Source organism: Falco peregrinus, chromosome 5, assembly GCF_023634155.1.
Source record: "Falco peregrinus isolate bFalPer1 chromosome 5, bFalPer1.pri, whole genome shotgun sequence".
NCBI lineage: Eukaryota > Metazoa > Chordata > Aves > Falconiformes > Falconidae > Falco > Falco peregrinus.
Genome location: NC_073725.1, coordinates 84,392,738 through 84,419,638, shown reverse-complemented (window position 1 = coordinate 84,419,638; position 26,901 = coordinate 84,392,738). Strand labels below are relative to the sequence as shown.

Here is a 26,901-nt window from a genome sequence, read left to right as displayed (position 1 = left end):
ACCTTCCTACGCTCTGATACCTTGACCTTTATGGCAGTGGGGAGTCATTTAGGAATAGGGAAAAGAGGGCAGTAGAAGGTGGCCGTGTGCCACGCTGCTGGCAGCTCCTGCTGCTCTGAGATCCTGGGTGTTGCTCAGCACCAGTGGGTTGAGTTTTTCTGTTCTCAGCCTCACTGGTATTACAGTGTGTGCCAGCAGCATCACAGGAACCCGCAGCAAAAGGGGGCTTCTCGGCCATTTACATCTGATGTGGCTGGCAAATAACTGTATTTAGGGTGCCATTGTGTTGTCGAGGGAAGTCCCTTCGCCTGGAGCCCTGCACCGTTACAGATACTCGCCTGAAGAGCAGAGGAACCAGACATTCATCTTCTGAAGTGTTTCTCAAAGGTGTCTGTTCTCATTTCCAACTTAACAGAAGCATCTGCAGGCAGGTGGCCATTTGGGACTGGGAGCTGTGCCGTTACAACTGTACCAGCCATGAGAGCAAAGCTGCAGATGGTTTCGTTGCACGTCACAGGCTGCTTTGAGTCTGGAGTTGTGCACTGCTCTTTTCACCTTGACATCGCTCTTGTGGAGGGACCATTAGTATGGGTGGCAAGTCAGCAGGAAATAAAATTGTCCTGCCCTTAACAAGCTGGCCCCACCTGACCTTGAAGACATTAGTTTGTTTCCTGGATGTTTTAAATTAAGTGGTATTTCAACTAAGGTGGCTACATATAAATTGGTTAGGATAATGCTTATTTGAGCTGAACATGCCCAGCCAGTGCCTGTTAACTCCCTGGTTCCGCGTCCTGGTCCTGCCTGTTTCCTTTGTTCAGCACGGGTTTCCTCTAGATAGTGCGTTTTCTCCTTGGTTTTCCTCGCTCTGCCCGTCGCTGTAGCATGAGAATACAGGCCAGCCTGTTTCAGCAGGTGTGCCCTGCTTGAATCGTGGGGTCATGGGTTTAGTCTGGTTTGGTGGCACGTGGGTAAGCAAGAACCCAGTGCAGGAGTCTACAGGAGGGAGCTGGACTTAGGAGGAGGTGTTTGTGCAAGTCCTCCCTGGCATGTGTTGCCCACTGTATTTGTTTCTATACCTTGAGTTCATCCTCTTAACACTGAGACCACAGGCAGGAACGTTTCTGCAGGTGAAATGAAAGAAATTCATTCTTTCATGAAAGAACTAATTTGTGGTTTCTTCATCATCCAAAGAACCAAATACCCCTGGGATGTTACAGGCATTTTTCTAAGGGCTGCTTTACAGGAATGCATTCCTTGAAAAATTATCTACCTCATTCTTATTCATGCCGAAATGTTGGGGCAATCTTACTTTTCTTCCACCATGCAGCTAAACACCACATGGGGCTGTGCTTGAGCTTCAGCAGCTCACCATTGTTTGTCAGAGATTAAAAAATAACAATTGGTGGTGTCATCAAATCCATGCAGCTAGTGAAATCAAAGCCTCAAACTCCATCAGTGGTCTACATGTCTTGCGGAGGAAAAAGCCGCAAAAGCAATGGACTAGCCATGCTCCCATTGCTGCTCTGCTCCCGTTGATGGTACTCGGGGGGGGGGGGGGGGGAATCGGATTGCTGCATTCCTCCAGTCTGTCTTCTACGCTGAGAGGTACCGAACACATCAATAAACAATAGAAAACAAGGAGGGCATGTGTTCAGAAGCACTTCGGGCTTTGGGCTAAGTATTTCTAGAGAGTTTTGCTAGGAACAAAAATCTAACTGAAATCAATGGTAGTGTATCTACTATTTAGCGGCAAGCCAATACGGTACGGCACTGGAGTACAGCGTGTTCTCACCTGCCTCTGTGCTAAGTGGACAGGCTGCTGTGAGCTGATCCAGCTGAGAAGCGTGCATGTGAATTGTACTCTTGGGAAGAGAGGCTGAGATCCCACTAGCTAAGCCTGTGTCTGAGTGAAAAGGCTGCAGCCTCCTGGCTGGTCTGAACTGGGGAAGAGGTGTTTGCAGCCACTTCTGGTGCTTATCCTCTGGTTTTCCAGGCTGTGGAGGCAGGAGAGGAAGTCTGGAAAGAGGAGGAGTTCTCCTTGGCTGAGGAGGATCATGTTAGAGATCACTTAAACAAACTTGACTCCCACAAAACCCATGGGCCCTGTAGGATGCACCCCCAAATGCTGAGGGAGCTGGTAGATGTTATTGCCAATCCACTCTCCATCATCTTTGAAAGGTCCTGGAGGATAGGAGAAGTGTCTGAGGACTGGAGGAAAGCCAGTGTCACTGCAGTCTTCAGAAAGGGCAAGAAGGAGGAGCCAGGAAACTACAGGCTGGTCAGGCTCACCTCCATCCCTGGAAAGGTGATGGAACAGCTCATCTTGGAGATCATCTCAAAGTATGTGGAGGAAAAGAATGTTATCAGGAGTAGTCAACATGGATTCATGGGGAAATCTTGCCTGACCAACCTGATAGCCTTCTGTGATGGAATGACTGGCTGGGCAGGTGAGGGGGGAGCCGTGGATGTTGGCTACCTTGACCAGGGCAAGGCTTTTGACCCTGTCTCCCATAACTTCCTCACAGGTTATGGCTCAGGCAGCGTGGGCTGGATGAGTGGACAGTGAGGTGGGCTGAGAGCCGGCAGAACGGCAGAGCTCAGAGGGCTGCGATCAGCGGTGCAGCCTGGCTGGAGGCTGTAGCTTGCGGTGCTCCCTGGGGTGCAGTGCTGGGTCCAGTCCTGTTCAACTCGCTCCTTAGTGACCTGCATGAATGGACTGAGCACACCCTCGGCGAGTGTGGGAGGAGTGGCTGATACCCCAGAGGCTGCGCTGCCATCCAGCCAGACGCAGACGGGGTGGAGAGCTGGGCACGGAGGGACCCAACAAAGTTCAGCAAAGGCAAGTGCAGGGTCCCTGCACCGGCACAGGCTGGGGCTGAGCTGCTGGGGAGCAGCTCTGCGGGGAAGGACCTGGCAGTGCTGGTGGGCAGCAAGTTGCCCATGGGCCAGCAGCGTGCCTGGGTGGCCAAGAAGGCCGGTGGTACCCTGGGGTGCACAAGGAGGAGCGTGGCCCTGCTGGCCAGAGTGATCCTCCCCCTGCTCTGCCCTGGTGACGCCATGTCTGGAGTGCGGTGTCCGGTGCTGGGCTCCCCAGGTCAGGAGAGACAGGGAGCTGCTGGAGAGGGGCCAGCGGGGGCTGCGGAGGTGATGGGGGGCCCGGAGCATCTCCCCTGTGAGGGGAGGCTGAGAGAGCTGGGCCTGTTCAGCCCGGAGCAGGGAAGGCTGAGGGGAGCTTCTCAAGGTCTACAAACACCTTAAGGGCAGGTGCCAGGAGGACGGGGCCGGGCTCTTTGCGGTGGTGCCCAGCAGCAGGACAAGGGGCAACGGGCACAAGGTGCGGCACTGGAAGCTCCACCTGAACACGAGGCAGAACTCCTTTCCCTGGAGGGTGCCGGAGCACGGGCACAGGCTGCCCGCAGAGGCTGCGCTGTCTCCTCCTCTGGAGACGTTCAGAACCCGCCTGGATGTGGCTCTGTGTGACCTGCCCCAGGCGACCCTGCTGTGGCGGGGGCTGGGCTGGATGATCCCCAGAGGTTCCTTCCAACCCTGACTGTTCTGTGATTCTGTGCTATCAGTAACAGCGGTATGTGCAGAAGGAAATAAGGGCTGTTCATCTCCCAGAGAGATATGGCACTTCAGTGGAAGATGGGGTTGAATTTTCTGGCAGGTCCTCTCACTGCCAGCAGCACCTTTGCGACGTCTGGACTGAGCAGGAGCCATCTGTTTGTCATCCAAGCACTTACCGTACCCAGGCGCTGGGCTGTTTGAGTGATGGCTGTGCTCATCTTTAACGCAGATACAGGGCTGGGTGTCAACGTGCTGTTGGGAGTGAGTTGTGGCCATCTCCCAGGCTCCCTTGGTCTGACATTATTGCTGAATTAGGAGGCAAAAAAAAAAAGATAAAATTCTGCAGCCGCCCTGGGAGAGGGAACAATTGTCTGTCACAACCTGGTTGTTACAGTCTGAGCTGGAGTCAGCTTGATGCCGTTTGGATCACTGCTGCCAGGTCTTTGGGCCAGCCAAGGATGGAGGCCACAGACAGGGACAGGCTGGGCTAGATGGTGTCCTGGCATAGTGGCTGTGCAGTGTGAGTGCTGTCTCTGTGTGGGACCCTACCTTAGAGGGAAGGTGGAGGGTGATGGCAGAGGTGAGGTGGTGCTGCAACGCTTTGAAGGACACTCCTGTGTAAAGAAAAATCAGAAACAGGCTGGTGGCCAGACTATGTGCAATGAGGTATGACTACTGCTGCTGCACCAGCAAGTCCATTTTGTGGCTGAGGGTCAGTATTCAGCACAGAGGACACATGGAGAAGGTTCAGGTGTCTGCATTAGAATCCAAGATAGCTTCAGGTGCAGCCGATGCTTTCAGGACATCTGTTTGCACAGCTGAGCCAAATTCTGGTAAATTAGCATCGTGTTTGCCACCAACCTAGGCAGCTCCTGCTTGGACCTTGAAAAATTGTCAAGGGTTTGGGTTTTTGCTTCTGTAATGCATGCTGGCAGGCTGTGGCAGAAGAAGGTGCTTGAATCCGGGCTGAACTACTGAACTAAACTCTGAATGAATTGATGAGGTGATTTGCTATCCTGTCTCATGCCATTGAGATTTTGCAGATCCCACAGCCAAATGAAGGGTCGTTGCAGTGATGGTGAGGGATAAGCCAGGACACGGTGCTGCCATTGTTAGTATTCAGCTGGAGTTGTGCAAGATCAGAACTCTAATCTTGTTCTCACGATTCAACCGATTCAACCGTTGTAGGTTATCAGCAAATCAAGGTGACCTCTAAGGCAGGGACACCACGTGGGCCTCTGCAGCTCTAAAGGCAGAGACCAGTTATGTTGCGTGGTGGAGCTGGTTGTCAGTGTGCTCGTCCCACTACTGGGCATCGGCACATTTGGGAGGTCCAGTAAGTCCATGAGTCTTCAGGAAGGAGAAAGAGGGGAAGCTCTGAGCTTTTTGTAATAGAAGTAAAAATCCTGCTGTCGTTTGTGCTCTGCTGGCTGCTTTCCCCCTGAGCTGTCCTACCTGGACCATCTGATAGAGCAGCTACTCTTCCTTACAACTAGGAGCTCCTTTTTGGCAGCTCCCCTTGCAGCCTGGCTGTCATGGCTCTCAGTCTTCTCATCCTGAAATGCCCTTACAATGGTCCTGGATTTCCCTGGGAGAAATTTCCCTGTATTTGTCCCCACACTCAACAGGAGTGTCAGCATCCACATGATTTCTTACAGCTCCGAGACTGCCTTCCGCTGGGAACCTGCCTGCACCAAAGTCCCTGGCACAGTTTGAGCTGCAGTTTTGTCTGATCCTTTTTAAGAGCTGGGAATGGCTGTTTTGATGTCTGATATCTGTGAACATGAAAGGCTCCTTTCCCTCTAACTGTGCATTGGGCAGGGCAATGCCTGTCTCTCCTAATCAAAAATGTAATCAAGGATCTCACTTCTCGTAAAAAATGTATTAAAAAGAAGAAACGATGCAGCATATTTCTATTGGCTTCACTGCTGGTTTGCTCTGGTTTCTACTTCTGTGCAGTTCCCTTCTGCCTTTCACAAAAGAACCCCCACCTCAATTTTCCCCATGTCTTGAAAGGTTTAATTGCAAATGTTGAGCTTTGAAAACAAAACACACACACACAAAAAAATCATTGTATTTGATTCAAGTGAAATATCGATTGTCCTTGAGTTCCCACACCGCAGATATTGGCAGCGTTTTGTCAGTGCAAAGAGTGAGTAGAAAGATCACAGCGAGGAAATAAATATTCCAACTGGAAGGAAAAGAAGCTGAGCCAGGAAAATAGCTGTGCCCCATCGCTCCCTCTCCCACAGCTGCTTCTTAATAAATGGTCTGTTGACCTGATGTTAACGTTCCCAGTTTACAGTAAGCAGCGTTTCCCTTAAACAAGATACTGATAAAGTGAAACGAGGGAATAGAGGGGGTGGAGAGCAGATTTGCAAAACATGCTGGAGTGAGAATGTCGGAACATACCGTGTGTGTCTCGGGAGTGGGAACATGCCTCAGTGTGTGAATAAATATATAATGTATAGACATATGCTCTCGCTTCTCAGAAACAGAGTTTTTTGAGTAGTCCCAGATTGTGCTGCTTGCAGTAGCACAGCGAAGGGAAAGGCAAGGCGCTTGTGTGGAGAGAGTCGGAGTTGGGGGTTGAAGGGTCGGAGGATGGTGGTTCAGATGGAGCATCCTTGCTCCCCAAAAAGGAGACTGGTCACGGAGAGGGGTCTCAGGTGGTGCTTGGGCCAGCGTGTGAGGGATGAGTGGCCTGTCAGGAGAGAAACAATGTGCTCAGGTTTGCTCAGCTTCATCTCCCAGACGAGGGCCAATACTTCACTAATGGAGATCAGCTTTTCATGCAAATTCAGTTGAGAAGAAAGAGCACAGAAAGAGGAATCAGATAAGTGTGAGCACAAAGTTATTTGTTAAATGGATTCTTTATTGTTTTCCAAGAAGCCTGCACAGAGCTGTTCTCTTTTTAATTCCTCTTCTGGAATTTGTTCCCTTTTTCAGTGCCTCCACAATTCTCCCATTCAGGTTGAAAAAGCTACCTCCAAAAGACCAGTGTAACATAAGCAGAATTTACTAGCAGCAGTGATTTCAATATTCAAATGGACATAATATTTAGTAATAGACTGGGAGTTGTATAAATAGAGTATGAATGCCTGGTAATGAATCATATCAATAATTTTCACATACAGACTGTGCCTTACATTTCTCAAAGGCCTTTACAAATACCAATTGATTCTCACAGCATGCCTACTTGGTGGAGGAGTTGTTATTAGTTCTAGTGGAGGGTGAGGATATTGAGATGCAGAGAAATGATGCTGCTTGTGTAGTTCATGCTGGGACCCAAAGTGAGGAATGAAGTCAGAAGCTCCTGGCTCCCAGCTTTTAATCATGGGACTACACAGCTCTGTGTGAGTTTTTGGCATTGCTGGAAGTGGTGGTCCTCATGGCCAGTGGGATGAGGAAGATGGTCTTTGTCAGACCCCAGAGTCTGGGGCTGATGGGATGTGGATAAAGGCAGGAGCAATTAATACATGGTGAATGGCAGAACTGGTCTTGATGGTGCTGGCTTTAAGCTTAAGTCGGGAGTAGCACCCATGCCCCATGCAGGTAAGGGCTTAGAGGTTTTTTGACCTATGGAAACATGGTTTTCTATGCAGAAAAGCAGCAGCTAATGCAGACAAACTCCAGAAAGAGAAAGGGGAATGTTCGATCCAGCTGTGCTTTGCAACTCTCAGCCGCCTCAGTCAAGGAGGGGAATAGTTGAAGAGTACCTGAAATACTGGAAGTCTCTTTTCCAGCATAGCATCCTACTCAGCATTCACCACACTGCCCGTCTCTATTTTACTGTTGCCCTTCTTAATCCTGAAGTAAATTGCTCCAGCCTTTAACGTCTCTCCCGGTGACCCAGGGATGCAGTCAGTGATGGACATCTTCTTCAGAGGAAGGAGGCAGGTTACACAGCACATGCCTCAAACAAGGGAAACCTAATTTATCTTTTGCCCTTGTGTTGTACTGAATTCACCAAGGCTGACTCACTGCCCAGGAGAAGACGACATGCTTTCAACTTGTATAAAAATACGACATAGTGCTTCTAGCCTTTTTTTTTTTTTAATCACATTTACTTTTGACATCTTATTTGGTGTTTTGAATGACACTGTACAGAGAAGTTGTCTTGAAGCTGGCCATAGCGGCACTCGGCTTTTTATTCTGAGAGGTTACATAATTTCTGAACCCATCAGCGTGTTAAAGACTCCTTTGAATCAGCAGGACAACATGCGCTATACTGCCTTGTCTGTATTGAATTTCTTCTGCCATAGCATTGCCCAATGACCCAAATTTCACAGGTCTCCTGGTCCCTCACAGTTCTTCACACTCCTGACCCACCTAAGTCATTTTGCCATCTTCTTGGTTTTTTCTGTCTCCTAAGTCATCAGTCGCTGGGCTGAAACTGGCTGTTCTTGTCCTCCTGTTGCCTCTCTCCTCCACAGACCTCCGTGGAGGTTGGCAGGGGACCGAGAGGGTGGAAGGATCATCCGGGTTCCTCTGGAGCCGAGAGGCAAAGGAGGAATGGACAACCCAAAGCAGTGTCTTTGCAGACAACTGCTGAGCCCCAGCCCCAGTTCAGCAAACTCCCACCGCTCTTCGTACGGGGACCAGAGGCACCAGGTGGCAACCTGGGACCCAGAATGAAATTCTGCACCTTGTACCTGTGGCCTTTGGAAAGGACATGTGTGTTTCTCAGGGCCATCCCACAGAGCCAAGTTTTATCTGTCAAGCTTTAAGGACTGTTTTGACAAGCTTATTGAGCAATTTAATGGTCTTAGCTTCCAGGTGAGACTTGGCCACATGAATTCTTTTTAATCTTTTTTTCCCCCTATCTGCATCAACCTATAGTTCAGCATGGAGTTTTGCCTTTCGCTGTCTGGTTTCTAAGATACATTAATACTCTTTTTTAATGATCTTTACCTGAAGCTTTTTGATAGTCTATCTAAACAGTATTTGTAGTTTTATTAACTCTTTCTGAGAAGAATGTGTACATTAGTGTCAAGAGGACTTTCTTCTACACATAAACTATGCTCTTCTGGCCAGATTATGTTATATTCCTCTAGGCTTTACCTCAGGTATTTTGTTCCATGAACTGAGTCTAGCATGTTTAGGGAATATATTTTTGATTTTATTTTTTTCCCCTTCTTAAGAAAAAGAAAGGAAAAGGAAAACATAGCAACAACAGCATGGCAACAGCAGCTGCTGCACAGAAGAAAAATAGGCAAACAGACTTCCGAAACATGTATTCACTGTTAAGCTATTTTTACTGGTTGGCGAGTATGTGGGAGTATTACAACAAAATAAGTGAGAAAATAGCTTACAAATAATTCATAAGAAACTTTAGATGAGATCTTAATGACTTCAGCCTGCTAGCTAGCCCTCATGCCGTATGAATCCCCACATGCACAAACATAAAGGTCACCTCTGATCTATGCTATTTACATATTGCAAATTTGTCCATAGACACAGAGATAAAATGCCATACGAAAAATAATGTCAGTGGAGCACCGAAAAGTGAAGAATTGCGCATCCCTGCGTAGCGACTTAAGAACACATCCATCTCATTACATCGGCCGCTGCCTTTGCACCTGAGCGGCAGAGGTGTCCCAGCCGTGTGGGTGCAGAGGTGCCCGCAGCCCGGGTGGTCCTGGAGGATTTACAGGAGCCGTGCGTGGCTCCTGGCCCCACTGCTGACCTGCTGCGTGACCCTGGGCACTTGGCATCGCTTCTCTGGGGACCTGTTTCCCCATTCACCTTTTTATTGTTTGGAGCACACAGGCAGAATCCTCCAGCACAGAAACACTCATATTTGCATCTTCAGGCAGAGCTCAGTCACATGTGGGGCTGTGTATGTGCTGAAAAGTGACAAAATAATATGAGTAGCATCTTCCTTCGACCAGCCTGAGAAATGGTATCTTCGGCATTCCCTCCCCAGGATGCCCCACTCTCGCTGCAGACCAGGAAACTGTGGGTTGTCTTTTAACCAAATTCAAAATAATTCATTGAGAACTTGAGAGAAACAGCCTCAAAAGTGTTGGGCTGCTTTACAGTCGCAGCCCGATCTGTTGTGCTGCGGGAGCCCTTTTTTCTGTTCAGATACGATCCATGGGCGACTGAAGGCAAACACAGTCTCTTCAGTCTCCTCCGTAATCCTGACGCTTTTATTGGCACCGAGGGACACACAGCTCGGCCCTCTGCAGCCAGCGCTAGATCCATTTGCCTTTTAGAAACAACACAAATCTGTTTTCCTGGTTAAATAAAGTCATTTGCAGGGTCCTGTTGTGGGAAGGATGTGTCAGCTTGTCCTGAATGGAGCAGTCATTGGGATGAATGGGTTGGTTGTTGGGCTGGAACAGCCCCCTTCACACTGGAGTGCCCTTCCCGAGCCCGAGCCCCCCGGCACAGGGGGGGCTGCAGGTGCCTCTGCATCACTGCAGGCTTTATTGTGGGCATCCCCTGTCTGCACCGGTGTGCGGAGGTTAGGATCGATGGATTGCAGAATGGTGGTCATCCCACCTCTCGCACGTCCCCTCCCAGCCCCGTGGTTTCCAGGAAAATTCTGGTTTCCACAGCAGAGGCGGCGAACGGGACTCCAGCACTAAGTCCTTTGCCCTTGCAGACGTAGGAAGCCTGTTCCTTCTTGTTTCTCAATCCCAGGTAACGCTAGCGCTTCCCTGCCTGTCAGGGCTGTGACAAGCGATGACTAGCTCATGTTTTTAATTCTCATTGCTGTAGACTGACTTGTTCTGGAAAGTTTGGTGTGTAACTGGTGGGGAAGGAAGCTGAAGCTCTCCAGAGGATATCAGGAAGGAGGACACAGCAGCTAAAGTGGTTTGGTTCCCTTTGAGGCTTTTTTTTTTCAAATTTAGTTGAAAACAAGCAAGTGAAATGCGACGCTTAGAAGCACTTTGTTTGTAAGATTCTTTCTGGGCTTAAATTACTTCGTTTAAACATCTTTGTCTAGGAAACCTCCAAGGAAACTCATCTACTTGTTTCCTCATCTGCATCTTCTGCTTTCTGCGTGTATTTTATACAAGAAGGAATGCAAATATCTCATGTACATTTATATGTACACAACTAAATATAACTTGAATTGTAAAATGCAGGCTGGTTGAGCAGGTCAGAGGTCAGTGATCTAAAATAAACCCGACACCTTAGGCAGGACATGCTCTGTATTACAGCACTCGTTGCTTGCTGAGGTCTTTTCCTGTAGCCTTCTGTAGTGTCTGAATATATATTAAAACTGTTTCTACAATGTATTTAGAGCACAGATAGCCTAGATTTGAGGCATTTGAAGAAATACTTCTTGATCCTTTTGCTGTTTTGTTTGTATTTTTTGCTTGTGAAAACAATTCTCAAGAGCATTGTTAGGTGTATCATAGCAGGAACACCTCTGGGCACGCTGGGGAATGTGTGAAAGCAGGTTTCGAGAGCTTTTATTTTCACACCATGTTTCAGTTCTGTAGTGATAAATGTTTTCAGGAGTACCGACCTGGAGCACCTCCCTTTGCAGGGCTCGCTCGTTGAAATGTAAAAAGTTTTTTTAAAAAATTTCAGGGGTTTGCTTGCAGTCGGGCTGTGTCACACTTGGTCAGTGGCAGGGCTGTGCAGCTGTGTGGCAAGCAGCACAAAGTGGAAACCGCTGTTGGATCTTAGCAGCTGATGGCATTAGACAGGTAGGGTTGGTACAGGACCTATGGCAGAGAGGAAAGGTAATGGCACAGCATGGGAAAAAATGAGGGAGGACCAGATCTTTGGGGCAATTCTGCATTGGCACTTGACCTACAACTCAAGACAAGCCTGATTCCCTCTACTGGACTTTTTCACCGTACCTTCTGGGCTGTGTGCTGGGTATCCCATGTCCTTCAGCAGGTGGGATGAACGCTGCCGAGTGTGGACAGCTGGAAGAAAAACATCTGGAGCCCCCTGAAAATCATCTTAATTCAGGACAGTACTTGAACCTTGCAGGTGTGGGGGAAGAAAAATGTGTTCCCGCTCCTTATATGCAGCATCCTGGATCTGCAGGTAGAACCAGCCCTTGCACATGTCTAGCTTTAAAAGCCCCGTTTCATTACATGCCCAAGCAGTATGTGCTCTTTTCAGTTGGACACAGAGCATCCTGCAGGGTGAGCGAATGTTAGACAGCTTTATTGCTGCAGTGTCGTAACCACAGACAGCCCAATTATTTCAAATGGGCCTCAGCCAGTATGTTCAGATTTGATTAAGAACTTTCTGAAAGATAAGAAGCATTTAGAGCTAAGGGCTGGTTCCAGCCTTAGTTATTTACATCGGGATGGGGGGGATGAAATCTTTTATTAGTGTCGCTGTTTAAATATTTTGGCTCTCTATTCCAATATTGTGGCGAGAAGGAACCATATGTGTTCCTAGAAAGAGAGCCTACTACAGCCATTAATCAGGAGAGGATCTATTAATGTATTAACATTCAGAATAATGAGCAAAAACAGCAAACACTGGAGACTAACATATCTTTAGTCTGCGGTTTTCAAATGTTTGGAAAATGTTATATTCTTCCATCTTTCTAAGGCTGAATTTCTGCCAAAAGAAGTTCTCTTCTGCTGTTAATTTTGGAAAGGTTAAGTCTATTTACAAAAGCAAACATAAGCATGGAGTGATGAAAAAAAACCAGGAGGATCTGGGGAGGAGCAGGTTCCCAGGCTGCAGAGTTCATTGCAGGGGCTGATCTGGCAGGGAAACTTGTAGGCATGTCCTTGCCTTTCCTTAACATGATGCAGAGCCGGAGACATGCTGGAAGAAGATATGAAGCCCAAGCTCTGTACTAGCTCGCCATCACTACTTTTCTCCAGAAGACACAGGACGACGTGTGTGTATGTCTGCAGATCTCTACTGGGCTTTAGGGAAGATTGCCGAAAGACTTGGCACAGGAAAAGGGCAAATTTTAAAGAGCTCAAGAGTGGGAGAGATTGCTGGTTGAGCAGCTTGGTTGCCTTGAGGTCATTGCTAATTAGAGGCATCTTGCCTAAAGAAGTGAATGTTACATTTTAATGCTGCTATGAAAACCAATCATGCTGTCTCCCCGTTGCATCCCATGCTACTGCCTGCTTTGCTGTAGCATCTGGAGCAAGCACAAGGGAAGGGAAGAAAGCCCTCTTGAAGGATGTGGAAGGATGCTGAAGTGGTAGCAGAGCTCAGACGAGAGAGGCTGGAGCATGACAGCTGTTACTGGATCATGCAAAAAGCCTGCCAGCAGAAATGCATCAATTTGTGTGATATCCGGGTGTCTTGTCTTCTGTTTTCATAATTGCCTACATGGTGTCTGCATAAATCTTCCCCCCCTCCCCATCCCCGGCACCTCCAGCGAAAGGAGCTGACTGGCGGGTGGCAGCACATCAGTGGGAGAACACCAGCAGGAAGAGACAACCAGTCAGATGTGCATCAGATGGGGAGGGCCGGCGCCCGCGGCACATTCCTTGGAGGTTGCTGGAGTGGTGCATTCACTAAATAGAAACCCTCTCCTTTTCCCTAGGGAAGAGGAGCATGTTCATCCAGACACAGGAACCAGCAGTGCTGTCTTGCCATGTTCTTCAGGAGCTTAGTGCTAAATGACAGCACAGGCGGCGGCAGCAGAAGCTTTCAGCAAATGCGTCGTAGCCCAGAGGTCCGAGTGTCGCCTCAAGGGACGCAGCGGAATTTCTTTTCCTTTTTCACTGAATACTGAAATCTTCCTGTTTATTCACTCCTTAGCTGCAACCTATGTCTCTTCAGCTGTGGGCTTTCCCTTACAGTGAGATCAGCTCAGCTCCAGGAGAGCGCAGTCCCGTGACTCTCTCACACTGGCTTTACCATTAAAAGCCGGTTTCCTGAAAGCAGAATACGCCCAGCCTGCACGGCCAGCTGACTGGTTCCTTACTGTCTTGGTCTTCAGGTTTTCCTGCCTGTGGACTACCAGTCTGGCTGAGTAACTCCACAAATACAGCTACTGGTAGCCACCAGCTCCATGCACTCAAAAGTCTTGAAGCTGAGAATGAAATGGTGAATTTTTTTAAATAACGGCATCTTCTCCCCCAGTATAAATCTCGACGTGTGGCTATAGGCGCAGTCTGAGAAATGTGCTACCCCACAGGGGGGTTGTGAGCTTTTAAGGGTTAAAACTCATTCTTGAAGACATAAGAAAAATATTTTGCATCTTCAAAATCAACTTTCATTTCCTTCTTTGACTTTCTGGGTAGTGACAACTGATCACTTTGGTCCTGTCGACAGTTGTGCTGATGGCAACAATTTCAAATGAAGAAAAACGAAAAAAATGTGAGCCAGCAAAGAAGCAAGAGCAATAAAAGCGCCTTCCTCAACTCGCACTAAGATTGTGAAATTTGCTCATTGATGTTGCAACAGTGACTAATGTTATTTCCAAAGCCAGCACTTAAATTCCACTTTGGTAGATGATAACTATGAGCAAGTCACACGGTCCCATAGGAGGAGGTAATTAATGACCACTTCTTGCTCCTGGATGGGCGGTGGCTTTGGTCTCCGTAGCACTGGCTGTCATGCAGAGCACTGGCTCTGCACAAAGGTGACTAATAGGTGTCACCAATTTCCTTGCTGGAAGGCTCAGACCTGCGTTTTAGCCGGGGGTGCCAGACGATGACAAACAAGAGCTAGAAGAGAGTAATGAATAAACATGGTGAGAATTTCAGCTGTAATATCTGCCATCAGGTCCATCTGTTACTCCTTCCCCCACAAGCCTTGCAAACTCAATGAGCCGGGAACAGGCATGCTCCATATACTGTCCCATCCTTCAGCCACGTATCTAAGGTGTAATTGTCTGCTTGTCATTAAGTTCATCACTTATGGTCTCTGGAGCCATTGTTGGTCACAGGATCTTCTTGTTCAGTTCTTCAGCCTTCCGCCCGCCCCGCTTATGATGAGACTTCCAGAAGGACACCAAAAAGATGGGGAGGATAAACGTATTACTCACACGCTGGTGTCTGTGGTATTGCAGAGCAGCATTTGCTCCAGTGAGACGTGCCTCGCAGGCATGTGGAATCTGCTCATTTAACCATTCCCAGCCTCATGCACTCACCCTCCATCTCTTGCAAACGCCCAGCTCCCAAAGGAGGGGCTGCTTTTCCAGCTGGCAGCTGGTGACCCCTGAGGTCTGTATGACCTGTGTGCATGCAGTCATGTGCAGGCACTTCAGCTGGGGCGAGTCTTGGGGTTTCCTGCCTATTTGCTCTGATCCAAAGAAGGGAAAACAGAGGCTCCTGGCAAGGACGTGATGCAGAAGCAGCTAAGCAGAGGAACGGTGCGTGTCTGGTGTGACTCGGTGAGCGGTGAAGGCTCCGGCAAGCTCTGCCTGGTGGTGAGTGGTGGTTTGCTCTAGGGGGTGGATGCCTATCTCCCAGGCAACGCCACAGCTTGCAAAAAGTTGCCATCAAAATTCCTGTGGTTCCAGCTGTCTCTCATCCATGCAAGGTTTTGCAAACTTCTCATGTTCTCTTATAGACCTCATGCTCACAGCTGCACTTCACAAGTGGAGTTATCTCCCTGCTTTGGGAACCAGGCCATCTTAATTATAAAGCCCACACATGATTTTTTTTTTGCATTTCTCCCATAGGTGCTTCCTTCTGGTGTTCCAGAAAGCCCATGTTCTTGGTTCTGTGCTCCTCCGTTGCTTCCAGCTCTCCTTCCAGCAAGGGAGGTGGAGAGGAATGTGATAAGCAGCTTGGCTGGCTAATGAGTTCCCTGTCTAAATGAGGGATTCTTAAGTGCTGGCTTCATCTGCCAGTCCCTGGTATCTCCTTCAGGTTGTCTGTCTGCTTCTGGCTCTCCTGGGAGAGAGGTCTGAGACCTGGATTGAGTTCCACCTACTTTTCCCTTTGTGCCCAGCCACTGTGTCCACCGGGGCCAGGTGGGGAGCAGGAACTGCCTCTGGATGACAGGGCCGGAGCGCTGCGTGAGGCTGAGATTTGGCTGGGAAAACAGGTTCAATAACACCCAGTCCCTTGCACTGCAGGCTGCGACTGCAGAGTCATTTCAGAGAAAGTAACAGGAGGTTTTTCTCTCCCTAATTTATGTCTCTCCCGCATATGGCTTCTATGGAGTCACTAATGTTACAGCCAGATGGGTTGGCATTTTACTAGACAGAACACATGGGCTAGATGTTGTTAATGCTTGTTAGCTACTCACTCTGCAGCTTGACCAGTCCAATATGGTCACCTCGCAGATGGCTGGAAAGCTGCAGCCTGGGTGCTGGAGCAGTCCAGCTCTGCAGCACGTGGTTGTGACAGCAATTGGGATAATGTGCATTTGGCTGCTTGTTCTGAAGGGCAGAGATACCTGTGGCTGGGGGATCAGTACAACTTCCCTGTACATCAAGGGAAAGACGGTGATTTGTAGAAATCTTGAGCCTTTTATTGAGGTATTGGCTTTAAAGGCTTAATCTCACAGTTTGGATTTTTATGGGATGGTGTTGGAAAAATTCTGTGAACCCTGTGCCTCGCTCTCAACAGTCCTTCATAGCTGATGTTTATAAACATATTTGGCAGTCCTGAGGCCTGTTAAAAAGTTAAAATTTACGATCTCAAGCTCTGACTTACAGCCTGCTGCCATTGTGAGTTTAGAGTGGACATCCCATGCAATTTTCCTTTCTCTGTGATGTGAATAGTCTGCTGTAATTCACTCTCACCAGTCTTGCGTTCAGCTGAACCAGTTCTAGGTATCACCTCAACAAATCTCTACAGGGTGAATCTCTTCAGTAGTTAGTTTGGAGATCCCCATCAGAATCTCTGGAGGCAAAAGTAGATGCCACGGGTGAATCATTCCTGTTACCACCTTCCCGCTTTGACAGTGCTGATGTTCAGTTTACAGTGTAATGGTGGGAGGCCAAACGCATCCTACGGATGAGACGGGGAAATTTAGTTTCAGTACCTGTCCTTTAAAACTCTCAAAGCACTTTTGGAAAATGCATGGGTATTAATCCACACTGAGCAGTAGTTCTTCAAACCTATGATTTAAATTGGATATATTTGTCTCTGTCTGTCCTGAACTGTTGAGTAACATTAATGCACCCTGATAACAGCTGTCACATTTTACCCCGGGGGTTGTTCCTCAGTGATAGGTGAAATCACGGCAGTTCAAAGGCCTGTCTTCCAGGATGAAAAGCTCTATAGGAATATTCAGATATAAAATAGTAATAGTATGAATCAAAAAATATGCTTCCCTTATTTTAAAGCGTTTGATCTTATTTTTATGGCATCACATTTGACAGTCTAAAGGGCATTCACCTGTAGGAGAAACCTTTTGAGAGAAGATGCTGACTTGCCCTCCACTGTGCGGGGCACCGGCCCCCAGGGTTAACCCCAACCAGTTTTCCCCATCAAGAGGGGCGCAGGCACTTCAGCGCATGTCCTTGCTCTTTGTTTCATCTTTTACACTGGGTGCAGGAAGCTCACGTAGATCAAAACACGTAGCTGTAGGGAGAAACTCGCTGCTATGCAGTATGCCCCACTCTCTGTTTCTTTGCTGCTGAGCTGGTACAGCGTGGAGGACCCCATCACTGCTGCCACTCGTGTGCATAGTGCCTGCGCCCGGTTTCTGATTAAGATGGAGGTATACGAGCTGACCTCTTGTGCAAAAGACATTGTGGGGTTGCGGTTCATCTCAGTGTTGAATAATAAGAAAGAGAAAGGAAATGTTTGCTATAAATCTCAGTGCACGCAGGGCTGTTTCTCACTTATCCCACCCCAGCTTTCAATTTTCTTCTTGGCATTGCCAGGCGCTTGCTTTTCTTTGCTCAGCAGCTAAAAGCAGCTTTTTCATTACATTTCCTGGAAGGCCCTTTACAGGCATCCATCCCTCTCTGCCTCATAAATTCCCTTTATATAGCAAGCTGGCGACACGGAGGTCAGAGGTCTTGGCAAGAAGCAATTATTATAAAGAAGTACTCTTCCTCTTTTGAGTTACAAAGAGGATATTGAAGGGGGAAAAACTTCGCCGCAGACAAGGAATGGCCATTTGTAAAAGGTAGGTGACTTGATTGATGAAGAGCTGCACATCCTGCGAGAGCTACCTTGGGCAGCTGTCCTGTCAGGCCAGCTGAAATCTGTCCGTTACCATGAAAAAAGAAGAAGGAAACCAGTAAACAGTTTGCTAAATAACCTCATAAATATTTCCAGCCATAAGCACATCTTGTGGTACAATTTGTTTTTTTGTTTTTTTTAATATTTCTCTAATTTTAAATGAACAGCCTCTAATTAAAGTGATTTAGTGGCTACCTGGGGACCTGGTATTTGAGCAGTGCATGATGCTTAGGAGAGATTGATTGGTGAGGCGTAACTCAATTGGGGGATTTTGATAATGATATCATCACCCGAGAGAGCCAAGTTGGAGCAATTAAATCTCAAAACCTCGTGTTTGGGTTGTTATAACTTCAGCAGGCAGTTTCCACGTGTGCACGCACACACCCACGTGTTTTCCCTGGCTGTTTTCTGGGCACTCGAGTTTTTGGGCTGGCTCTGTGCTTGGTGGGCTGCTCTGTGTGTGTGTGTGTGTGCGTGCACCTGTCTGGAGTGACACATGGTGGTGCTTTATCAGCTTTGCAGAGCCAGGGAGAGGGTGCCAGCCTGCTCACCATCACTGCTTTGCCCCTCATCATCTGCACGTGCACAAGGTGGCCTTTGACATTTAGAAAAATCTCAGCATCCAAAGCTAGAGGAGGAAACAAAAGGATTTTCTTGTTTAAAGGTCAGACCCAGCAGCTTCTTAAAATATATTTTCGAATAGGTTTGTTGGGCTGTGACGTTATTATGTGTATTAATGGGTGCCGAGGTAGGCGGTGGGCACCACAGGGAAGGTGTCAGGGAGGCAAGGGGCTGTCAGGACCACCGGTGTGCCCGAGGCGGTTGGTGGCAGAGGCTCTGTGGCACACGCAGCGATAGTGCTGCAGAGGTTTTGGGAGGTGATCAGATGGTGTAGCTGACTGAGGACTTCTGCTGATGGGGCAAGGTGTTGGGAAGGGGGAGTGGCTGTCCCATGTGAAGGGGAGGCCCGAGGGATTCAAACGAGGAAGGCAAATGGCTGAAGGGATCGATGCGGTGGGGAGATGTGCGTAACCCACACTGGAGCAGGCGACACAGCAGGCAGCGAGGTGGGGTGAGGAGCGCCACAAGGACAAGGGAAATGGCAGTAAGAACTGGGACGGAGAGAAGAGAATGTGTCCACAACATGGCCCGTAATGCCGGGGGAGCCTGTGGAGCTGAACGGAGCAGGGAGAGGCTCTTTGTGGAGTCTCAGTTGGGAAGCTGGGGTGCCCCTTCCCTCAGCACGCACGGGGCTGTTGGCAATGTGTGTTCAGAGCAGTTGTGCATAGGGACGCAGCACAGACGGCGATTTACGGAAGGAGTACAGCAGATGAGGTGGTGCCTCCATGATACATTCACTGGGTAAATGTCGCTGGACAATGATTCACATGCTTGTTTTGACCCCTAATACATCTCAGCCTTGGAAGGTACCATCTACCATAGAGCATGGCTGAGCGGCATCTGCAAAGCAAAGGCTTGTAGCTGTGCCAAGGGTGGGAAGCCACGCTGGCAGCCCTTGCAGAGTCCTAGGTGTCACCCTTCCTCACGCTGCAGAGGTGTTTCAGCTGGGGTTCCCAAGCTGAGACACAGCTCTCCTACCTGCTGTGCCTGGCACGAAGCTCCATCATCACTGTTGTCAGTTCACCAAAAGCCATTCAGGAACTCCACCTCTGGCACTTGGAGGGGGTGTGAAAGATGCAGGAGATGCAAGAGCACATCCTGCATGGATCGCAGCCCCAAAGGCAGTTGTGCTTTCTCTGTGTGGAACTCAGACGTAGAATATCCCCACTTCATGCTGAAATCTCAAGTTGTATTGAATGCTGAAGCCCTCTTCTCCCTTTTTCTGCATTTCTAGCCCATGTGTTCTCATGATACCACATCCCTGTGTCAGCCTCCTTGGGGCATGCAACCAACCTCTTTTCAATCTTATTCCAGAGTCTGAAGGTCTACAGGACCCGTGAGTTGGGTCTTATGCTCAACCAGTATTTTTCAAGAAGCATCCCTTGCGTGATTGAAGTCACGCTGCATGCCAGTTCATAGCTGACAGCACCTGTGAAGCCAGAGTAGGAGCATCTATTGTTTTTAGCTACCAAAATATGTCAGAGAGCAGAGGAAAAGGGTGTACAAGAAACTAAAAAAAATTGGTGTATCTAGCTCAGTGTGCACTTCTGACCCATATGTTAGCCTGTAAATTACCAAAGGAGACACTGTTACACTTTTGACACAGCTACTTCTCAGCTGGTGGGACAAGTGGAGAAGTAAATTCTGGGATTTGGCTTTCAGGGAGAGTTTCTCTGCAAGAGCAGCATGGGGACAAAGAGCCACGTCAGCAGAATCAGTGCAGTCAGAAGCCCTGTATATGTTATGCTGAAGCAACAACAGTTGAGAGAGCCTCCTTTATGGTCCATACATTGCGGTGTTGCCAGCCCAGTCCAGCCAGTTGTAGGCCCATCCCCCAGCAGGGACATCTGGGAACGCTTATTGCTCCTCTGCATCTTCTGTATTGTCTGCTTCTTGCTGAGATGGTCCCTGTTGGAGAGGAGAACTCACTTTTCTGCCACGCTGGTGGTTATTTGAGAGACTTTTATATGTATATCTAAACTATAAAGCCTTGAATAATTTACCATTTTCCAGGGTTAAGAGGAAGATTTATGGTGTTTCCTTCTGGCAGGCAGCAGCTGATCTTGATTCTCGTGGAAAAGCAATTGTACTAATGGCTTCGTTCTCCAGGCAGATCCAGGAGCAGCATTGCAAGTTTATGTTGCCACGCGGCAAATAGACCTGTCGCCCTGTGTTTTACAATATAGTGAAATCCACTGCTCTGCTTGCTCTGTGGGGTGGTGCAGCCTGCAAGGAGAGAAGCAGGGTGTCACCCTTCAGATCGATGACAGGAGTCGCATCCCCCCCACCAGCAGAGCCGAGCGAACAGTAACGTGGGGCAAAGATTGATTTCCATTGCTTTTCCAGAAAAGGTCCCGATAGGCCTTAAATCAGACTGAACTGGCAACGGAGCTTAGCGAAAGCTAGAATCTTTCCTTTTGCAAGTATTTGAGATCTGAATAAAACATAACATAGACCTGAATCTCAGTAGTTTAGTAAGCCAGGCAGATTTTTGCCGTGAATAAAAGAAACCAGTACAGGCCTATGTAAAGAGTACCTGGGAGATGGTACCCTCGTAGTGCTCAGCGTCAGCATCCTGGGGTGCTCTGTGCTCAGGGAGGCTGGGGGTGCGGGGGGAGTAAGTCACCTGGTGAAGTGCTGCGCTTGACACACACAGAAGGGGGGGACGTGAAGCGTGGTGGTGCTCCCCAACATGTCCTCTGGCATTGCTGGCTCTGTGCGTTGTCTGCGGGGTGGATGGGAGAGGTCACAAGCTTAGCTTGTCCTTTGATCCTGTGTATTTGGTTTGACTCTAAATCTTGATGCTTTTTCTCTCACACTTCTCTTTAAAAGCAACAACATACTACAGTGGTGTAGCTCTGAGTGAGATGTCAGTAGTGCTGGGCACAGAGCAGACAGGGCTGTGTTTGGAGGTGCTCTGGTCTCTCTTGCCCCATTCCCACTCACAGACTATCGCCATGGATCAGTGACACTTGTTCGGGTTCCTCAGCTTTACATTTTTATCCTAGATGGGCTTGGGTGGCCTTTGGCTGCATCTAAACTTAGAATTCCTGGGGATGCATCACCAGAGTGAATGGTGATTGCATTACATGGAGCACGTCGTGTGAATCGTTGGTATGTGCTGTCACCTGCGAGTGCTTGTTAGCAGGGGTTGTGTCCAGGAGTTTTTCTGTGAGGGTTGAAACTTTTTCTTAATTTAAAAAATGGATTCAAAATGAGTGGAGGGAGTGCTAGCTGTGAACTGCGAAGAAGAAGACTCAAGCACCCCTACAGCTTTGAACCACTGGAAATTTCATCTTGGTAACTTTCATAAATCCAGTTTTTAAGAGCTGGAGTCGCAGGTATGCTCCACATTGATCCAAAACGGTGTGAAACCACCAGACCCTGCAGCGTTCATTCAGCAGAGCATCCCCTCCGGTGTCCTCCCTCTCTGTGTTCCCACACGCCCCCGTTTATCCCCCTGCCTTGTCACGATTCCCTGCTCGCTCCCATGCCACCCACGCCAGCGCTTCCCTCTCTGCCTGCGGCTCACCGGGTGCACCAGGCAGGGTGCAGACTGGTGTTTGAAAAGAAATCCTGTGAATTAATGGGAACATATTGCTATTATTTCATAGAATTGCTTTATTTGTAAAGCACATGCTGCAAAGGTACTCCTGCTGTTGAACTCAAAGCAACAAATCTATCTATATATCCCAGTTTATACTACATTATGAACAGATGGGTGAAGGAAAAAAAGCAATAAAAACAAATAAAAAGAGAAGTAACAATGATAGCAATTTTAAAACACTCCCAGATAAAGAAATTAAAAAAAGAGTGTCTAAATTTTTTAAAAGCAGTGTGAGATTGAATGAACTGAACTGTCAGTGTGTCCTTCCTCCAAGTTAGCAAGTAAATATCTGCCACCAGAGGAGGATTTGCCTTTTTCCAAGTGGCTGCCTTCTGGCCTTGTTCCTGCCGCAGAAGAGATCATAAGAAACTGCGATGAGGTGTCTGGGGCTTAGAAGCTTTTTGGGGCTTGGTATTTTTTGGAGTTCCTGGGGAGGTGGAGGCCATAGAGGGGAGGATGGTGCCTCTCTTGACCATCGGACAACCAAGAGAAACCTTAGTCCCGTTGAACTCAATGGGAAATAAGAGTGTTCTAGAAGCACGTATTTGTTCACATTGCTTTCTCTGAACGCTCTGCTTCTGCTGAAGGATGAAATTTAGGTTATAAAGAATAGTAGAGAGAAATTGCCATTAATCTCATGAAAGAGAAATTATTCAAATGTAGCTTTCACCCATGACGCCAATGAGCTCAAAGTAGAGGGGAAATTTAAAACATTTATGTTACTCTGTTTCCGAACTCGTAAAACACAAGCAAATGGTCTGGCACTGGATGTTAAATTTCTTAAGGAACTTGCTTTAATTAATTAAACTGGTAAACCAATTAATGGATTTACTTGTAAATTCCTAGAAAATTAATTCTGTGCCCAAAGAGTGTTTTAAATCTGTGAAGGAGGCAGTGTGTATTTCATACAGAGATTGAATTCCCACTTTAGATGAATCCAGTTCAGCGCTGACTTTGGAGATGCAAGTGATGCATTACCCAACACTCAGACCTTCCTACGAAACCGGCGCTTCCCATCAGCTGGATCAGGGAGGGCAGGGGGGGGGATATGCAAAACAAAACCTGTGCTGCTTTCGCAGCAACCAGCCCTGTACTCGCTCCTAGCTATGCTACAGCCTGGCATTGTGCCTCTGGCTTTACATGGATTGTGGATGTACATCCCTCCCTGTGCCTCCAACTGGCTTCTTCATCTGCCCTCTTCCTACTTAGCCTCTTTAATCTGGCCCAGCGGTACATCAGATGTGCAGAAAGCACGTCGGGTAGCTCCACTAAGCAGCAGATTAAAGTACAGAACATCCTTTGGAGTTGCTGAAAAACAACCAAGTCCAAGTGGAGGAGATTGAAACAAAAGCTAATTTACTTTTCCACGTGGAAACCTTGTTTAGATTCCCTGCCTGGCTCAGGGGTGACGGGGGCATCCTCAGTACCTCGCGCTCTTTGCAATCCGAAGTGACACATACATGAAAAGTTCATAATCGACTGTGTCCAGGCTCCTGAGAACATGAAATCAGAAACAAGCAGGTTCCCCGGGGTTCTTGGCTGTTGTTGCTTCCCTTCTCTCCTAGCAGGTAAAGTCATGTTTTTCCCTTCACGTGGCAATCCTCTGCTTTGGCTCTCGGCATCCTTTGACGGGGGGGGGGGGGGGGAGCTACCCCACTCCTGCACACCCCGGGGAGATGCCGGCTTTGCCCCGCCTCGGCTGCGAGGGGAAGCAGAGCTACAGAGTAATTAGGAATGGGAGCATTTTGAAGAGGAAAATGGCAGGGGGAAAAATTAGCATTTGCGCTGTGATGTTTTTGCTGTTTATTAATAAACAAGCTGCTTGCTTTCCTCCAGGGGCAGGAGAGGCTTCAAGCATCCCTTATTTCTCTTGCATTTAGCTTTTTTTTTTTTTTTGCTTGTTTTATATGTTACAGGAGATTTGTAATGTCTTCCCACATGTTGAGTTTCCTTATATTCATGAGAGCATCTCCGGAATAATTCCTCTGGAGCTCTCGGCTATGCGCTGCCAGGCTGATTTAAACATCCAGAAACACTTTAGGGATGCGGGGTGGATCAGCAGCTCATTGGGAAGGAGTTGTGTTAATTAGGAATAGGTCTGCTTCCTTCTACAGAAGTGGAATGACTTCGGGCATAAGTGTTTTCACAAAGAGAAAGCCCTTGCATGTAGCTCCTGCCGCCTGAGACCTGGGTGGTGATGGTGACAGTGACCCCAACGTGGGCACCCCAGTTCTGTGCCAGTGGCCCCTGCGCAGCCTCTTTCCAGGATGGTCGGACCCCTCGTCTCCCCACTGCCCCATTTGTCACTGGGGGAGCTCACACGCGCTGGACGCCTGCACTGCGGCGGGTGATGTGCCCTTGGTTACAGGCAGATCCATCCCAAAGGAGGCTTTAGGGGGATGCTGCTGGCTCTCTCTGCATCGCGGGAGGTCAGTTAAAACCCTGCTGTATTAATGGGCTTGTTCTTCTTATCCCTCAGGCCTCCAGCTCCTCTGGTGGGAAAATGCAGCTTCTGGAAACGGAGTTCTCACGAACCATCCGGGACCTCATTGAACTCCACCTGCTTCAGCAGGACAGCATCCCAGCCTTCCTCAGCGCCCTCACACTCGACCTCTTCAGCCGCCAGACCATTGCTTAGCATCCCGCTGCCAGTTACCAGCCAGGTGCGGAGCACTCCTGGGCAGGACATTTGAGGTAGCGAGGACAAGTTCTCCCCTCCCTGAATTTGTGGTATTGGGTTGCTTTGGTTTTACAGGGAACTCCTTCTTCCTCCTTCTTTCATGCTGATTCTCAAATCCCACTGATTCCTCTGAAAATCATCATTTCCCTCCTCTGGGAGGGCAAGGCTAGCTCCACCCCAGGGCTCTCCTGTGCCAAGACCCAGTCTCTGCCTTTGAGTAGGGTTTTTTTTTGTTTTGTCTGGATTTGTCACTGCCCAGACTGCCTCAGCATCTCTCTGGGAGTATGGTGGGAACTGCTGGTTTGAGAAGCCACAGGACCACTGTTCTCAGCTTTTCCCAAATCACCCAAATCTGGGCCCCAGCAGAGAGATGAGCCTTGTGGGAGGCTGGTGCCTCCTGCCCCCATGGTTGTCCTCTCCTAATGAGAGCCAAAGGCTTGGTCTGTAAGGACAGGCACCTGGGGAAGGATCAGTCACGACGAGCAGGTTCTTTGTGGATACCTCCTGCTCTTGCAAACAGCTCATCACTCAACAGGGTCGAAATTATTTTCAAGATATCCATTTACCTGAGTCTGCCATCACTCAGCAGACAAGCAGAAGCATAAATGGCCATTTGAAGACCCTATACCTGTGTTGACACCTCTGTGTGGTGTGGTGTGCTCAGATGACACTGGCGTGCTTTTTGTTCCTCACCCAGACTCTTTGGCTCTTGGTTATCTCAGGACTGCAGAAGGTGGGAGGGAGCTCTTTGGGGTGTGCTCATTGCTTCCAGCTTTAGCCTGCTGCCTGCCACCAGGCTGTGGGTATCTGCTCACCTTACGGGGGTTCTCCCTCCTCCTCTTCTCCATGGAGGCTGGAGCACACCCTGAAGTCTGACATTTTGTGTTGCAATGGAAATAGTTCTTCTATCATAAGAATAAAGTGTTGCTTCCCAAACTGGATGTGTGACTGCTTTATTTGGGATATACAGTGTGCTCCCCCGTGCTGTCCCACATGTAAAGCATGATAAGGAATCATCTCTCCGTCAATTGTCTGATGCTGGTACTGCTTTGATAAGGGAGGGTGTAATTATCAGTTTTTCCAGGCAAGCCTCATTCATACTCTAAACTAGATTGGTTTGTCACAAACTTTGGTGTATATTGATTTCTTCTTGATACCAGCAGGAACTTGCTTCCTAAGCTTGGAGAGAAGGTAGCTGTAAGCAGACTAGGAACTCAGCTGAGTTGTGTACAGTGGCTGCAGGGCTGGCCATGCATGCTGGAGTCCCTCTGGGACCTGTTGATGTGTCTACAGGCACAGAAAAAATCTGCTATAGACCCACCGGATCAGAGGTGGAGGGACAAGCCTGTGCTCTGGGGAGGCTGCAGCCCCCATCTCCCCAGCCCTCCTCTCCGCAGGGTTTGCAGGGAAGTGCAACAGCAAAAGTTTGGTGTTCTCTCTTCTGCTTGAAGAAGTTCTGGTGGAAGATGAATTGCCTGGCATGCTGTGCCAGGGGAACGCTGCCTGATTCGTATGCGCGACGTGGTACTGAGAGTCGCCTTCCTCAGTCATGGGGAAAATGAATCATGACGTCAGCCGCATTCGGCTCCTCCGCCAACACAATAGCAGATCCTGGCTGCCTCTGAAAATTTTTCTCCTGGCTCCTTGCAGGAGAAATGAAGTAATTAATAAGTTTACAATAAACCCTCTATCTTAGCAAAACACGGGTGAGGCGAGAAGGGATGCTGGAGAGTGACAAGGGAAAACACGTTCTGCCTGTTGGAAAGTTGCCTCCCAAGAGTGAAAGGATAATAAGCTGGGGTAGAAAACACAGTAGTCTTCTGAGACGCCTTTGGTGGGGAGGAGAGGCAGATGAATTACCGTTCTGCACCCTGTTCTCCTGGTAAGACTGATTTGTTCAACTAAGTTTAAGACGGCAGCGCAGCTGGGAGAGGTGTCGTGAGGCTGGCCCTTCGCTGGGTGTGCTGGCGTGGTGCAGTGCCCGGTCCTGCTCGTGGCTTGGGAAGCTGCTGGGGTAGCTGTCCTGCTTTGGCCAGCAGCATCCCTGCCCTGCTCATGGTGTTACGCTGGTACACAGAAAGCAGGCTTGGGCACTATGTAAAACTGGGACTTTTGGGAAGCCTGGCTGCTCTGAGGCTCACTGATCGAGGCCTAGGAGCATTCCTGTGGAAGCGTGACCGTTGTAAAGCCACCGGGGCTACCTGTAGGACATCAGCTTGCAGTTGGGCACAGGGAAAAGGAGCTGAGACTCCCCAGTTTCTAGCTCCAGCACCGAATTCAGGATGAAGCCTCAAACCTATAGCTGTACCCTGCCACATGGCAGCTCCCATCTCTGCCACCGTCACTATACTGCTTGTCTCAGCCATGACGGAGCT

The 26,901-nt window shown here is 48.6% G+C and overlaps 1 protein-coding gene across 2 annotated transcripts in view; it reads left to right on the top strand.

Moving 5' to 3' along the window:
* The window catches only part of MAD1L1 (mitotic arrest deficient 1 like 1), a 380,536-nt gene extending 355,069 nt beyond the window's left edge, over positions 1 to 25,467 (top strand). For both annotated transcript variants that reach the window (XM_055805552.1, XM_055805553.1), the window contains one exon: positions 24,326 to 25,467. In XM_055805552.1, coding sequence (XP_055661527.1) covers positions 24,326 to 24,484 — 159 coding nt within the window. In that variant the 3' untranslated portion in view covers positions 24,485 to 25,467. The remainder of the gene's footprint in view (positions 1 to 24,325) is intronic.
* Positions 25,468 to 26,901: the final 1,434 nt, after the last annotated feature.